The sequence below is a fragment of the Plecotus auritus genome (assembly GCF_963455305.1).
Source record: "Plecotus auritus genome assembly, chromosome: X".
NCBI lineage: Eukaryota > Metazoa > Chordata > Mammalia > Chiroptera > Vespertilionidae > Plecotus > Plecotus auritus.
Genome location: NC_137784.1, coordinates 130,875,392 through 130,889,257, shown reverse-complemented (window position 1 = coordinate 130,889,257; position 13,866 = coordinate 130,875,392). Strand labels below are relative to the sequence as shown.

At 48.5% G+C, this 13,866-nt stretch overlaps 1 protein-coding gene across 1 annotated transcript; it reads right to left on the bottom strand.

Moving 5' to 3' along the window:
- Positions 1 to 6,019: 6,019 nt before the first annotated feature.
- Positions 6,020 to 8,194, bottom strand: LOC308240305 (melanoma-associated antigen 10-like; the record flags this gene model as incomplete). The annotated part of the gene is made up of 2 exons (XM_080653195.1): positions 6,020 to 6,855; positions 8,155 to 8,194. 2 exons carry the CDS (start codon positions 8,192 to 8,194, stop codon positions 6,020 to 6,022), a joined length of 876 nt encoding a protein of 291 aa, XP_080509321.1.
- Positions 8,195 to 13,866: the final 5,672 nt, after the last annotated feature.

Below are 13,866 nucleotides of genomic sequence, written 5' to 3'. Positions count from 1 at the left end.
TGCTCAGATGAGCTCAAACTAAGAGTCCTGCTTTATTACCCCGGGTCAAGTTGTCCCTAGAGTAGGGTTGTGCTCCTGTGTGCTGCACCAGCATAGCCATGGGTGAACCTGAGGGATGGTGGTGAAGGATTAGAAAAGACACACCTGAGAATAATGCCAGGGCTAGGTGGGATGCTGCCCTCTGATTAGGGAGACAGTGCCACGGCCTGCAAGCCGAATCTTTATTTAATAGCCAGTTTCCACTAGGCAAAGTAAGGGTTTGGTCAAGATGTTTGCAATGTTGTCGTCGGTTTCAAATCTATTCAAGTATATGCACCTGAACTCTATTAAGCCCACATCACTCAGCCACATGGGACCACAGGTTCAGACCATAAGGTCAAGCTTACAACTATAGCCTTTGGCTATAATTGTGCTGGGACTTGCACGTAGGTTTGCCATGAGAGGATCATATCCTCTCATTAGTCCGAGGCTTGAACCTGTCCAAACGCTGTAGCCGCTCTCCACACTCCTGTACAGGTGGGAGCACAAACAGTGGTACCTTCCCATGGTACTCTTCTATCTCGCTCTTCAGAGTATTAAGATCAAAGTTACCCAAAACAGCTAGAGAACATGGATCACAAAAACCACTGTAGTATCCTCTCCTCTATGGTGAAGATGACTTGAATTTGACTTTTGTTCCATCCCACACCCAGACTCTCATCTACGTTCATGTACATAGTTATGATTATTTTCATATCTGCTTCCTTCAGTCAGGGTTACCTAAACAAGTTCTAATTTTCCTTGGTAGTGAGTCTGTGTCCTTGTCCTATGAGTCCATGGTCCCATTTCTTGCACTAAGTGGTATAATTTGTGCTCTCTGGGATTTGATCCTTTGTCTCTAAAAGTGGAGTGCAAAGGCATTTAGGAACAGAATCCCCCCAAGCCTAAGGACTGTATCTTTAATGGAGCACCTCAGTCTAGATCAGGGGTGGGCAAACTTTTTACTCGAGGGCCACAATGGGTTCTTAAACTGGACCAGAGGGCCGGAACAAAAGCATGGTTGGAGTGTTTGTGTGAACTAATATAAATTCAAAGTAAACATCATTACATAAAAGGGTACGGTCTTTTTTTTTATTTCAATAGTTTTCTTCATTTCAAACATTTTAACAAGAAGAATGTAAACACTAATTATTATAATTTGAAACTTCAAAAAATGGAGGAATCATAGCACAATAACATACCTTATATTGAAGATGGCAAAGGCAAAATAAAATTGCCTAACAAAGGAAAGGTACAAAAGCCTTTCAAATTAAACTTAAATATAATAAAATAATTTAAAACTAAAACAAATAGAAAAGAACAAAATGTGTAAACTGTAAATTAAACATTTTTTTTAGTGCAACGTCCAAATTATGCCCGGGACGTAGATGTAGATGGCAATGTAGACTGGGTTGAAAGGTTTTTGGTCTTTAAAACATCAACTTCAGTGGGAACAGTGTTGTTGATCTCCTTTTTAGCTAATGCTCTGATACTGTGCTCTCCAGGGGCGTGTCTCCCTACATCACCAGGATAACGTGTCTACGCATTCTCAGGGTGATGTCAGGGGGCACGTCCGCAGGCATTACAAAGAGCCTCTGGAAGATTGAGAGGTTGTTCTTTCTACTGAATGGGCGGATATAAATCCGCCCACTCAGAAGAAGGAGCTGCGGCCACGTTTCCCGAAGTTGCCATGTTAACACTGCTGCTGGTGAAGGAGCTGAGGGCAGAGCAAGAGAACCCTCCGCACTTTCGGCTCTGTGGGACAAATAGAACAGCCAAATGGGCCGGATCCGCCCTGCTGGCTGTAGTTTGCCCACGGCTGGTCTTGATTCAGGCTCAGTCCATGGTCTTTGTGCCTCTAAACAGGATTACAAAGCATTCATTCATGAAGTCAGTTTATTCTTGGAGGACATGCCCTAGAGGATAGCTGCTGGTGGTTTTGGGGTGGGAGTGGGGGGCTCTTAGTGTCTCTGGATAAACAGCCAGCTCCCTTCGGTTGCCTACCAAACAATTGTTTCTTAAAGGAGTTATTTAAAGGCTGAAAAGATTTCCTTGTGCACTTTGCTAGCTCATGCCTTTGCAGATTAGTTATTAGAAGGGACTTGTCCATTTTATGGGAGGGAAATTGGAGAGAGGACTTTGGAAACCACAGTCTGGCATTTGGTGGAGAGAGGGTGTTTATTTGTTATGATCTAGGCACCTTTGCATCCCAAGGTTTCTGTAGGACCATTAGCTAATGTTCTGTGAAGCAAGAGCAACCGAATTTCCACTGTGGTGAAGAATCTAGAACATCAGGCTCATCTTTTCCTTTGAAGATGAAATATTCCTACTGCTGACTTCAGTGGAGTTGAAGAAAGCCATTAGGAAACTGGCCTTCCTCAACTAAGCCTGCTGGGTCCCAGAAATTCAACTGTCGGTACCGTGACCACCAGTCAGACAGTCTTTATTAGGCACCATGTTCAGGACCTTTTGAGAAAGAAGAACAAAGTTATAGGACTCACAATACCTGATATCAAGCTATGCTACAAGGCCATTGTAATCTAAACAGTTGGTATTGATATAAGAGCAAGTATATGGATCAATGGAACAGAGCAGAGAGCCCAAGAATCAACCCACACCTATATTGGGAACTGATATTTGACAAAAGAGGCAACAGCATACGATAGGGTAAAGACAGTCTCTTCAATAGTAAATGGTGTTGGGAAACTTGGATGTGAAAAAATGAATCAAAACCACCAACTTATACTATTCATAAGAATTCATTCAAAATGAATAAATGACTTAAATGTAAGTTGTGAAACCATAAAAATCCTGGAAGAAAACAGAGGCCATAAAATCTCAGACATCACATGTAGCAATATTTTTGCCGATATGTCACTCCAGCTGTGAGTCTGGCTTCTGGTTGAGCAGTCCTCCCCTGTGGGAGTCCACTGACCACCCGGGAGTGGGGAGGGGGGAGCAGCTCCTGTGTAGAGCGTCTGCCCCCTGGTGGTCAGTGCACATCATAGCGACTGGTTGTACTGCAGTTCAGTGGATTTTCATATTAGGCTTTTATTATATAGGATAGCCAAGAGCTGGAAACAGTGCAAATGCCCATCAGTAGAAGAGTGGATAAAATAAACAGTGGTATCCTATATAATAAAAGGCTAATATGGAAATCGACCAAAAGTAAAACAACCAGTCACTATAATGCACGCTGACCACCAAGGGGCAAACGCTCAATGCAGGAGCTGCTCCCTGGTGGTCAGTGCGCTCCCACCAAGGGAGCATAGCAGTGGTGGTGGGAGCCTCTCCCTCCTCTGCAGCAGCACTTAGGATGTCTGACTGCCATCTTAGGCCTTCTCTCCATGGGGAGCGAGTGCACGAATTTTGTGCACCAGGCCTCTAGTATTTACATAATGGAATACTACCTGGCAGGAAAAGAGAAGGCATTCTTACCTTTTGAGACTGCATGTATGGACCTGGAGATTATTATACTCAGTGAAATAAGCCAATCAGAGAAAGAGAAAAACTATATGATCTCACTTATATGTGGAATACAATGAACAACATTATCTGACAAACAAAATAGAAATACAGGCATGAAGACATGGAACAGACTGACAGTTGTCAGAGGGGCTGAGGGAGAGGGGGACTGGATGAAACTAACTGAAGGGATTAGCCAAAGAACATCATGGACACGGATGACAATGTGGTGAGGCCAGAGGGTGCGGGGAGGTCAGGTGCTGTGTGAACAGGGCCTAAGGAAGGGAAAATGGAGATATTTGTAAGAGTGTCAACAATAAAATAAAAATTAATAAGCTATATTGGTATTTACAGTTATCTCCTCATAGGACATAAATAAAGGGCTATTGCTCTCAGATGGGATGGAGGGTGAGGTAAGGGATTGCAGAGTAATTCTGAAGGGAGTAGGGAGCCTGTGTGTCAGGTTGAGGGCAGGAGATTCTGTGCAGCCTTAAAAGGAGGCAGCAGTCATGACCAATTCAGCAGACCATGATCCAGGGGTGGACAGGAGGGCACCCAAGGGAAGACCAGGGGAAGGTTGTTGTCATGAGGGAAAATGCTGGGATGAGGGAAAATGCTGGGACGAGGCAGAAATCCTGGCACCGGGAAGACTCAGATATCAATAAACCTCAGACAATCCCCAAATTATGCTTGATTCTCAGTGTCACCTTCCTTCCTTAGGCCTGCTCTTGCCTGGGCTCCAGGGTTCTACTAATTGTCATCTGAAAGAGTTCATTCATACTGAGAGGAGAAATTAATTGTGAGGTAGAAGGTGGGCCACAGGCTAGGAAGGCAGGAAATATCATGGACTCCTGATGAATTCGGGCAAGGGGTCAAGAGTCCACGATGCCACTTACTAGCCATGTAATCCTGGGAAAAGTAGCTTGCCCAAGGGGTATCAGGTTGTTCCTCTGTGAAGGAAGTGGGTCTGATAAACCCTGTCTTGTGGGAATGCAGGACAGTGTGGAGTGTTTGTAAAGTACCACACACAGTGACTGGTGGAGATTAGAACTGTGAAGAATGGCACCTATTTCTAATATCATTTTTATCCCAGATACTTCCACTCTGGCCTCTGGCACTGTGATTACTTGTTTGTTATGAAGGTCATATTAGAGGATGTGCAGTTCAGTAAGGAATACAACACCCAATTGTCCAAAAAGGATGTACCCACTTCATGGATGTATGCTGAAATTCAGGTGTGGGGAGCCTTCACAGCTGGACACAACAAAAATATGCTAGAATGAGAATCTAGGAATAACTCTTACCCTCAGTCCAAGCTGCTCTTTCATCCAAACAAATGCTTTCATTCATTTCACCCCCACCCAAAATCAACACCTTGATAATGATTGGCCAGATCACACTCAAGATCATTAACATTCAATCCCAATTAGGCTGTGGGCTGTGGCTCTCCCAGGCCATCGTTACTCATGGCCCATTAACTGTATTTCTGTAGAAATCTGTGCAGATGATGGGTATAATATGCCTAGTGATCATACTATCCAATGGCACTGAGACTGCGTGCAGGAAACCACCCTTCCTAACCAGGTGGAGATTTCCCTCTGGTTTATCCATGATCCCAAAGGAACTTGTCAGGAAACTTCCTTCTCACACCCAAGACACACAATGTGCCGCTGCCACCCCCAGCTGCCTTACAATCAACCCCCACAGAGAGAATCACAGTTTCCCAAATACCTTGGCTCAGGCCATGCACAGTTGAGTGCTGTTCCCTGGAGGCCCACCATCTCATCTATTCTGTTACTTGTTCTGTAGGATTTAGGGGACACCTAACCCATTCCTTATATGACTTCAGCTCCTACACTATCATCCTGTGGGTGGGTGTGCCCTGCTTATGTTGGTGTCCCCACTACTAACACAGGGCCTTCCAGAGGACATGGGCTCAGTGAATATCTGGGGATTAAATGAACCACTGAGCAGGGGTCATCTTTATTCAGATGAAATCCCTCCACGTTCTTGCCAGTACCAAGGATCCTTAGATAAGTTGTTTCATGGAAAGATAGACGAGAAGAGATAAGAAGCAAAAATGAATAACCTTTTGCTTTTATTTTTCTACTTCTTAACTCCATTGATTGTACTGCTGAAGTCTTTCACATTTCCAAGGAAATACTCTTATCATGCCATGTTATCTAGTTTGGGATCACAAAGGAGGATGGGAAGTGTCCCAATTTGCGTTACACAGTAGCAAATCTCTTACTCTTAAGCTGGACATGTACAAATATACATGTGACCAATGTCATTTACAAACTTACATGCTAAAAGCTTATGAAAACTTCTATGAAAAGGAACATTAGAAAATTTCCTTAAAAATTCACAAAGTAATAAAGCAAAAATTTCTCCATCATCATAGGAGCCCAAACCATTCCCTGGGCCTCACTAGTGCTTTCTCCTCAAACACAGAGTTGAAAATGGAATGCACTTTATGCCCAGTAAATGAAGTTAATACACATGGGCCTGAAAAGTGCCTGGGTGCAACTCTGGCTCAGGCATAGTGGTTCTCATTACACTCAGGTCCTTCAGGCAGGGATGGGAGAGAACGGGGATCCCTGTCATTAATCCTGAGCACAAAGTTAAGGGCTTTCGATGTGGTTGTCTCAGTGCGGGCCCTGGGACCCCACAGAAACTCATAGCATGCAGGATCGCTATTGGGCACCTGGCGGTACACCACGTATTGTTCCTGCACCCAAATTTTAGTGATGAGCTCCCTGGGCTCCCCATACATCCAGTGCTCCTTCCCATCTTGCACCCCTATAACATTCAGTGCTTCCCAGACTTTCTTCTCAGGGGCACAATCTCCCTCCGCAGCAATCACCCACAGAAGTGTGACCAGGAGGCCGGTGTTGGGATATCTGTTCCCATTGCTCACCATCCCATCATAGGTGAGCCCCAAGGCGGTGACCATTACATAGGTGTGTGCACTGGGGCCCACTTCCTTCACATCAATACCAAAGACCAGCTTCATGACCTCAGTGGCTGCACTGAAGATCTCAGGGAAGTGGACATGGTGCTCTTTGATGACACTACTCAGCATTTCTGCCTTTGTGGTTGGCTCCTTTGCGTGATACTTCAGGAGCAGGAACTCCACCATTTCCATCATCTTTGAATGCAGTGCTTTTTGGAGCAATGAATCGGCATCATCGTCAGGGCCTCCCTCAGTGTTTGGACCCTCCTCATCGTGGCTGCTGGAGCTCTCATCTTCAGATTGGCTCCATGGAAAGGTTGCCAAGGCATGGGGGGAGGGGCAGGCACCCTGAGGACACTGGGGAGGACTTGGTGTCTCAGCAGCAGACACCTCCTCTAGGCTATCTATAAACAGGACTGAGGGGGAGGAAGACAGGGAGGAGAGAGACACGGCCTCCTCCTCCTCCTCCTCCTCCTCCTCCTCCTCCTCCTCCTCCTCCTCCTCCTCCTCCTGCATAACCCAGAACAGCTCCTCCACCACCAGGTCACGCATCTCTCTTGGGTCCTGATGGTCTTCCTCAAGCTTGCCGAGTTCACTCACATGATGGCCAGGCATGATGACTTGTGCTGAGACAATGACCGAGTGTGGGCAGAAGATGGCTGATGAAGACCCACAGGCCTGGGGGAGAGGGGGAGTGTGAGAGGTATGAGCTGAGATACACACCCAAGGCGGCTCTGACAAAGGTGACTTATATGTCTCTCCTTTAGGGGTGTACATGGGCCTCACAGGGCTCACTCCTGACCAGCCTGCCCACTAAGAACCTGAAGTAGGAAGTGACATGACTGCTCAGGGTATAGAAGGCACAGCACAGGGTTCTGTAACTGATGGTGGGGTGTGGAGGTGTCAGGCAATGGTGGGGTGTGGGGTCCCCTCTGACATGGGTGGGGGAGCCCGTGGGGACATATTCATGGTTGGAACCTCACCTTAATTCCTAGCACTTCCTGGCCTTCTGCTGCTCTGTGACCTGAGAATATGTAGCATAGACCAAGGCCTTCACCTCTTCCAATCCACGGGTTCTGCTAGAGGGAACAAAGGGCCACCTCAGCATGTACATGGCAAGGACTGCAATGGGACCCCAGTGCTGACAGGAGTGTTAGCAGAACTCTGTGGGGTCCCCTCTGTTGTGGGTGGAAGTTTCCTCATTGCACAAGTAGGACCTTCACCTTTCTCCTGTCAGGGTCTGGCCCTTCACTGCCTTCTGCTGGCCAGAGGCTAACCCAGAACAAGACCACACACACCTGACACTTCAGTGAAGAAACTGAGGGGTCCCCATATGTGGTCCCTCTCCCAGAGGATCAAGAAGGGGTGACTGAAGATTTTGGTCCATCTATCCTGGGATAAGCCTCTGATCATATCTCACCATAGCACACTGCAGGGTTTCAGACAACTCTCTCTGCTGACTGAGCCCAATCTGCTCAGACTTAGGCTTCACCTCCCTTAGATACAGGAGTAGGAAGCAAGCCAAGCTAACCCAAGCACTATTCTGAGTTTTCTCACTGCTGACAGAAGAGGCAGGGTAGGTCTGGGTTCCCATGTGTTCTGGTTCCCCTCAGTGCTCACCTTGATTCCTGGCAGGATCTGGGACTCGTCTCTCTGTTGACAAAATGTGGACCAAGGGGATGACCTGACGTGTGGTCTCACAGCAAGGTCCTCACCTTCCCAAGAGATCTGAGCAAAAGTGAACAGGTGCTCCATCTGTCCCATACCCCTGCCCAGTTCCCACACAACTGACACCAGGGCCTGGGCCTGTCTGTTCCAGGTACAGAGTTCCCTTAGTCTGGCCTCAAGGAACTTGCCTTTCTTCCTGGCTAGGCCTGGATCTGATTCCAGCTGACCCGATTTCACCCTGAATAACTGTCCTCAATGAGCATGCTCACGAGGAGCAGGCATGTGGAAAGCGAGAGCATGTCACACCCAGGTACACTGCTTGGGGAATCTGGATGCTGAGGACAGGACACTCCCTGATGCTGAGGGCTCTCTTGTTTTCTCAGGGAGCATATAGCTGCAGTTTTCCACAGAAAGCACTCAGATCATTAAGACCCTTCCACAACCTCAGCTCCTCTTTTCATGAACTGAAGCCATCCCCTCTGTCCAAGGCCCTGTCCTTCCTGAGTGCTCTGATACAAACACGAGGAGGAACCACCTCTGCAGACCCATGCCAGGCCTTTTCCCAGGGCTGACAGCAACACAGATTGTGTTCAGGGCACCCATTGTCTGGAGTGTGGTATCCTCCTTCCTGCCCAAGCTACTCATGTTCACTCGTGGAGTGCCTGGGACCTTTCCCTTCTGCTGAACGGAGAATGAATACTGCAGGCCATGTCCACCATCTCTCTGAGACCTCCAAGGTGGATTGAGGACACACCACATTGACTATCATGCCCGAGTGACCCAGTTGTGCCAGCAGAGCTTATGCCAGCTAGTCCCTATTTTTTACTGGTTGTGAGGTACTATCATCCTGCCTCAAGACCCACACTTTGATTACCAGCATTGCCTGGGACACCTCCCATTGTTGTTCTGAATCCAGCACCTTCAGTACAATGTCCTCACCTCCCTTCGCCACTTCTAAGGTAGAGGTCTAGAAACAACCCAAATCCACAGGCCCAGCATGAGGCTTCCAGGTGCTGCTGGCAGGAACAGGCACAATGGGGACACTTATGGCACTGGCCAAACCTCAGGCATGCTTCAAGGTGTGCTAGGGGGCTTCCTGAGCCCTAACTCAGGTCCTTACCTCGTATCCTGGGAGAGTCCAGCAGCCCTCCTTTTGCCTCCTGGAGCCTGACTTCTCAGCCCTCAGGGGGTGGAGTCCCCTCTTCTTCCCGCAGGATCCTCACCATGTCTCTTGGCTGGAGCTGGAACCTCCTGTCAACCTAAGATGTCCAAGTCAGGAAGAAAGCATGTGGTCATCGACCGGCGGCCCCCCAGGGTTCACAGTAGGGGTAACATGGGGCATCTCTGTTGTGGGGTCCCGGGTCCCTCAGTCTTCCTTTGCATGTTCACCTTGACTCTGGGCAAGACCCGGGTCCTCCCCTCTGCTGCATATATTGTTCCCCCTGAATTCCCAGGGCGGACATCAGGTCTGGGCTTCTGTGGTTCCTCTCTGCACGGTCATCCACCACAGGGCCTCCCAAGAGTTTCAGCAGGGCAGACTTCTGTGGACTCCCCTCTGCTTAGGGTTCCTGGATTCCTCAGTCCTCCTTTGGGGTACTCCTTGACCCTTCCCTCTGCCCATCTGAGACCCTGCTCCTTACACCAAACCCCAGAGCCTGTCAGACCTGGATGCAGAAGCCAGGAAAAGCACCTTGACACTGGGCACTGCCTCTGCATCCCATCTGTGGACCTGAGGCCCTACACTTTTTATCAAGTTTCCACTCTCACTCAGACCTGAATGCTGAAGTCAGGAGACACCACATGCGGTCACCCTCCCTAGGGCCTTCTAAGCCTGAGAGCAAGGTGGGGTTCTGTGCGGCCTCTACATTGGAAGTCTGGGTCCCCGCAGTCCTGACACAGGGTCCTCACCTTGACCCTGGCAGGTCTTGGTTCCTTCCTCTGCGGACCTGGGGCTTGTTTGTTATATGAAATCCCACAGGCTCCTGGACCCTGATTTGAAGGCATCAAATGCCACTTGGGTCAGGGCAGTACTTCTGCCCTCCCCTCTGTGGACCTGATTCCCTACACTGTTTTTTTAATGTTTTAATAATTCTTTATTATTGAAAATACTAGAGGCCTGATGCATGAAATTTGTGCAAGAGTAGGCTTTCCTACCCCTGGCTGCCGGCACCAGCTTCCCTCTGTCACCCGGGACCTGTCTTCCCTGCCAGCCCTGGCTTCCACCGGAAGGTCGTCCACAAGGATGTCTGGTCTAATTAGCATATTTTGCTTTTATTTTTATAGATTACACATGACCCCCTTCAGCCTACCCTGTCCTCTGACCCCCAACCTCACCACCCAATTGTCTGTATCCATGGGCCCTGCATATATGCATACAAGGTCCTTGGTTGATTACTTCCCACCATCCCCAACTTCTCTCTGAGTTTTCCCAATCTGTTCTATGCTTGCATCTGTGGGTATCTATTTGTTCATCAGTTTACTTTGTAACTTAGATTCCACATATGAGTGCCATGATGTGATATTTATCTTCCTCTGACTGGCTTATTTTACTTAGCATGATACCCTCCAGGTCCCTCCATGCTGTCTCAAAGGGTAAGACAGCCTTCCTTTTATACTGCTGCATAGTATTCCATGGTATAAATGTACCACAGCTTTTTCATGAAATCATTTACTGATGGGCACTTGGGCTGTTTCCAGATCTTAGCTATTGTAAATTGTGCCACTATGAACATAGGGGTGCATACATTCTTTCCGGTTTTTTTGGATATATTCCTAGAAGTGTGATTCCCTACACCTTATACCAAGTCCTGAGTCTCACTCAGTCCTGGATACAGGAGTCAGGACTCTCTGCACTTGGTCTTTTACCAGGGAACATCCTAAGGCTGATAGCAAGGTAGGTTTTTATGGGGTCCCCTAGTTGTGGGGTCCAGGGTGCCCTCAGTTGTCCTGTGGCTGTGCTCCTTACAGTGAACCCCAGCGTATCTCAGACCTGCATGCCGAAGTCAGGAAACAAATGAAGGAGTCATCTGCTATGGGGGCTCCCATGGCTTGTAGCAGGGGAGAGCTTTTATGGGGTCCCCTACATTGTGGGGTCCAGGGTCCTGTCTATTCTCCTTCAGCGGACCTGTGGCTCTGCTCCTTACACCGAACCTCAGAGTCTCTCAGACCTGATGCAGAGGTCACCCCACCCTGTAGTCACCCCACCCACTGGTCCTCCCTGGATTGATGATTCTGGTGTCCAGGGTCCCCCAATCTTCATCAGGGTTCTCAACTTGACAGCAGCAGGATCTGGGTCCCCCCTCTGCTGTCTGAAGCCCTGCTCCTTCTATGAAACCCCCAGTGTATCTCAGACCGAATGCAGAAATCACAAAGCACAATGTGTGAGATCACCCCTCCCCCACCCCCAGGAGGCCTGCCACATGGACCCTGTTCTGGGGTCCAAGGCTCCCCGATCTCCCTCAGTGTCCTCAACTTGACAGCACCAGCACCTGGGGACCCCCTCTGCTGCCTGAAGCCCTGTTCCTCCTACCACACCCCCATTGTCTCTCAGACCGAATGCAGAACTCACAAAGCACAATGTGTGAGGTCACCCCTCCCCCACCCCCAGGATGCCTGCATGATGGACACTGTTCTGCGGTCCAGGGCCCCCAATCTCCCTCAGGGTCCCCACACTGACTCCGGCCACGTCCTGGACACCCTCTGCGGACCTGAGACTCGGCCATGACACGAAGCCCCAAGAGTGTCTCAACCTGGAAGATGGGAAGTCAGTCCTCGCCGCTGGTGGTCACCCCACACCTTAGGGCTCCCAGGACTGACTGCTCTGGGGCCCAGAGTCACCTTGTCTTCCCCCACGGCCCTCACCATGAGGCCTGCAGGTCCTGGGACCCTCCCTCTGTGAACCGGGAGGCGGGACCCTCACACGGCGGCCCTCAACCCCGAGACCCCTGTGGAGGTCTTTGGGCCTCACTCCCCAGGGCTCCCGGCAGGGGCTTAACTAGATCCCAGGGGACCTCTGTCTGGTCCTCACCCTGATTCCAGGCAGAGTCTGGGCTCCGCCAACCTGAGATTGCCCCCCTCAGCGGTTGTCCCCTCTACCGGCCCGAAGCCGGCCTTCTATAGATAGTGCTCAGCTCCCTCAGGCTTCTCAGGCGGAAGTCAATGACATCACTTCCGGAAAACAATTCTGGGGTAGTGGAGGACTTCTAACAGGCCGGGGTTCCGCTCCCAGTGTGCCCAGCAGCACCGTCTGGTCCCCACCTGGGCTGGATGGCCTGGGACCCCACCCTGTGCTGACCTGGGTCTGTGCCCCTCAGGCCAAGTGTCGCCTCCCCCAGGTCCCTCTAGGAGGTGGGGCGGGAGTGCACAGCCTGACAACTCTGCCTGAGGTACCCCGATCTGACAGGAGCACCAGAGCTGGGTTCCGGGGTGGTCCCTCTGTTGTGGGGCGGGTAGAGCCCTCAGTGCTTACTTGGAGGGTCTTCACAACCCTGGCTAGACCACTGAGGTCACATCGCAGTTCCTAGAGGGGGCGCTGCACAGCCAAGGTCCCTGGGGAGCAGCAGACCCTGACTGCCTCCCCTCCCCCACTTCCCATGGTGTCTCTTCACCAGACAGGCTGACACGTTGGAAACCTTGTGTTCTAAATGTTTCATTTTCATTAAAGTCGCTGATCTGTAGTAGGGATTTGGAGAGGGCCTGCGGTTTGGGGTTATCTGTCTACCTTTGCTTGTCGTTGCAGGCTTTTTCCCTTTTGATCCTCATTCATAGTAATTATTGCATTTTGCAACTCTACCTAGTTTGTATACATTTTATTTATACATACATGTTTATATATGTATATATATAAGTATAAATCTGCATATATAGTGTACGTGTACACATATAGCCTAAATGTTGATCAGGTTTGTTTACATATCCATACATGCCCATACCATATACATAAATACACACACACACACACACACACACATGCATGTCTATGTCCTATGTATTTACATGTACTAGACAAGTTATTTTATGAAATCTTACCTAATCTTACTATGCATGATTTACTCTGACACTTGCTTTTCTACTCCTAGTCTATTCTTTATATTCTATTGAAACCATAATTTTTGAAAGGCCAGTCCTCAACCACTTCCCAGCTCCCCCACACAACCACCTCAACCACAAGTGCCAGCTCAGCAGTCTTGTCTCCCCGAGGGGCTTGCTCATATTTTGTTGTTTAGATTTTATTGTTGAATCCTGCCCAGCCCGTGCCTTGCAACCTCTTTCTTCAATAATTCCCCTCCTTTTATTTAGGGAGCAGAAGTCAGCAGTCCAAGCCTAATTGTTATTTGGATAACAACCTATATAGCACTAAGTCTGTAAAAATTTTAAGCAGAATCGACATATTTGCAATATTGTGTTTCCCATGAGTGAATATGGAAACTGCTCCATTGGTTTGGCGCTTCTTTTTCTTTAACCTGAATCTCTCAGTATAATTTTTAGTTGACTCATTTTCAATTAGGATACTTCTTGGTTAAGTTTTGGCTTTTATAGCTGTGGTCAATGAAATTTTTGTATTGTATGTTCTTATTAGTTATTGCTTTGTGTGGAAAGGTATTGTTATGGCTACGGTCATCTTCCATACAGTTTATTATGCATTTGATAATCCAGATCTCCATTTCTGAATTTTCTAGATAGATGATCATATTATCAATAGATACTATTTGTTTATTTTCCATATTCATACCTCGTATTTACTTTTATACCCACAGCCC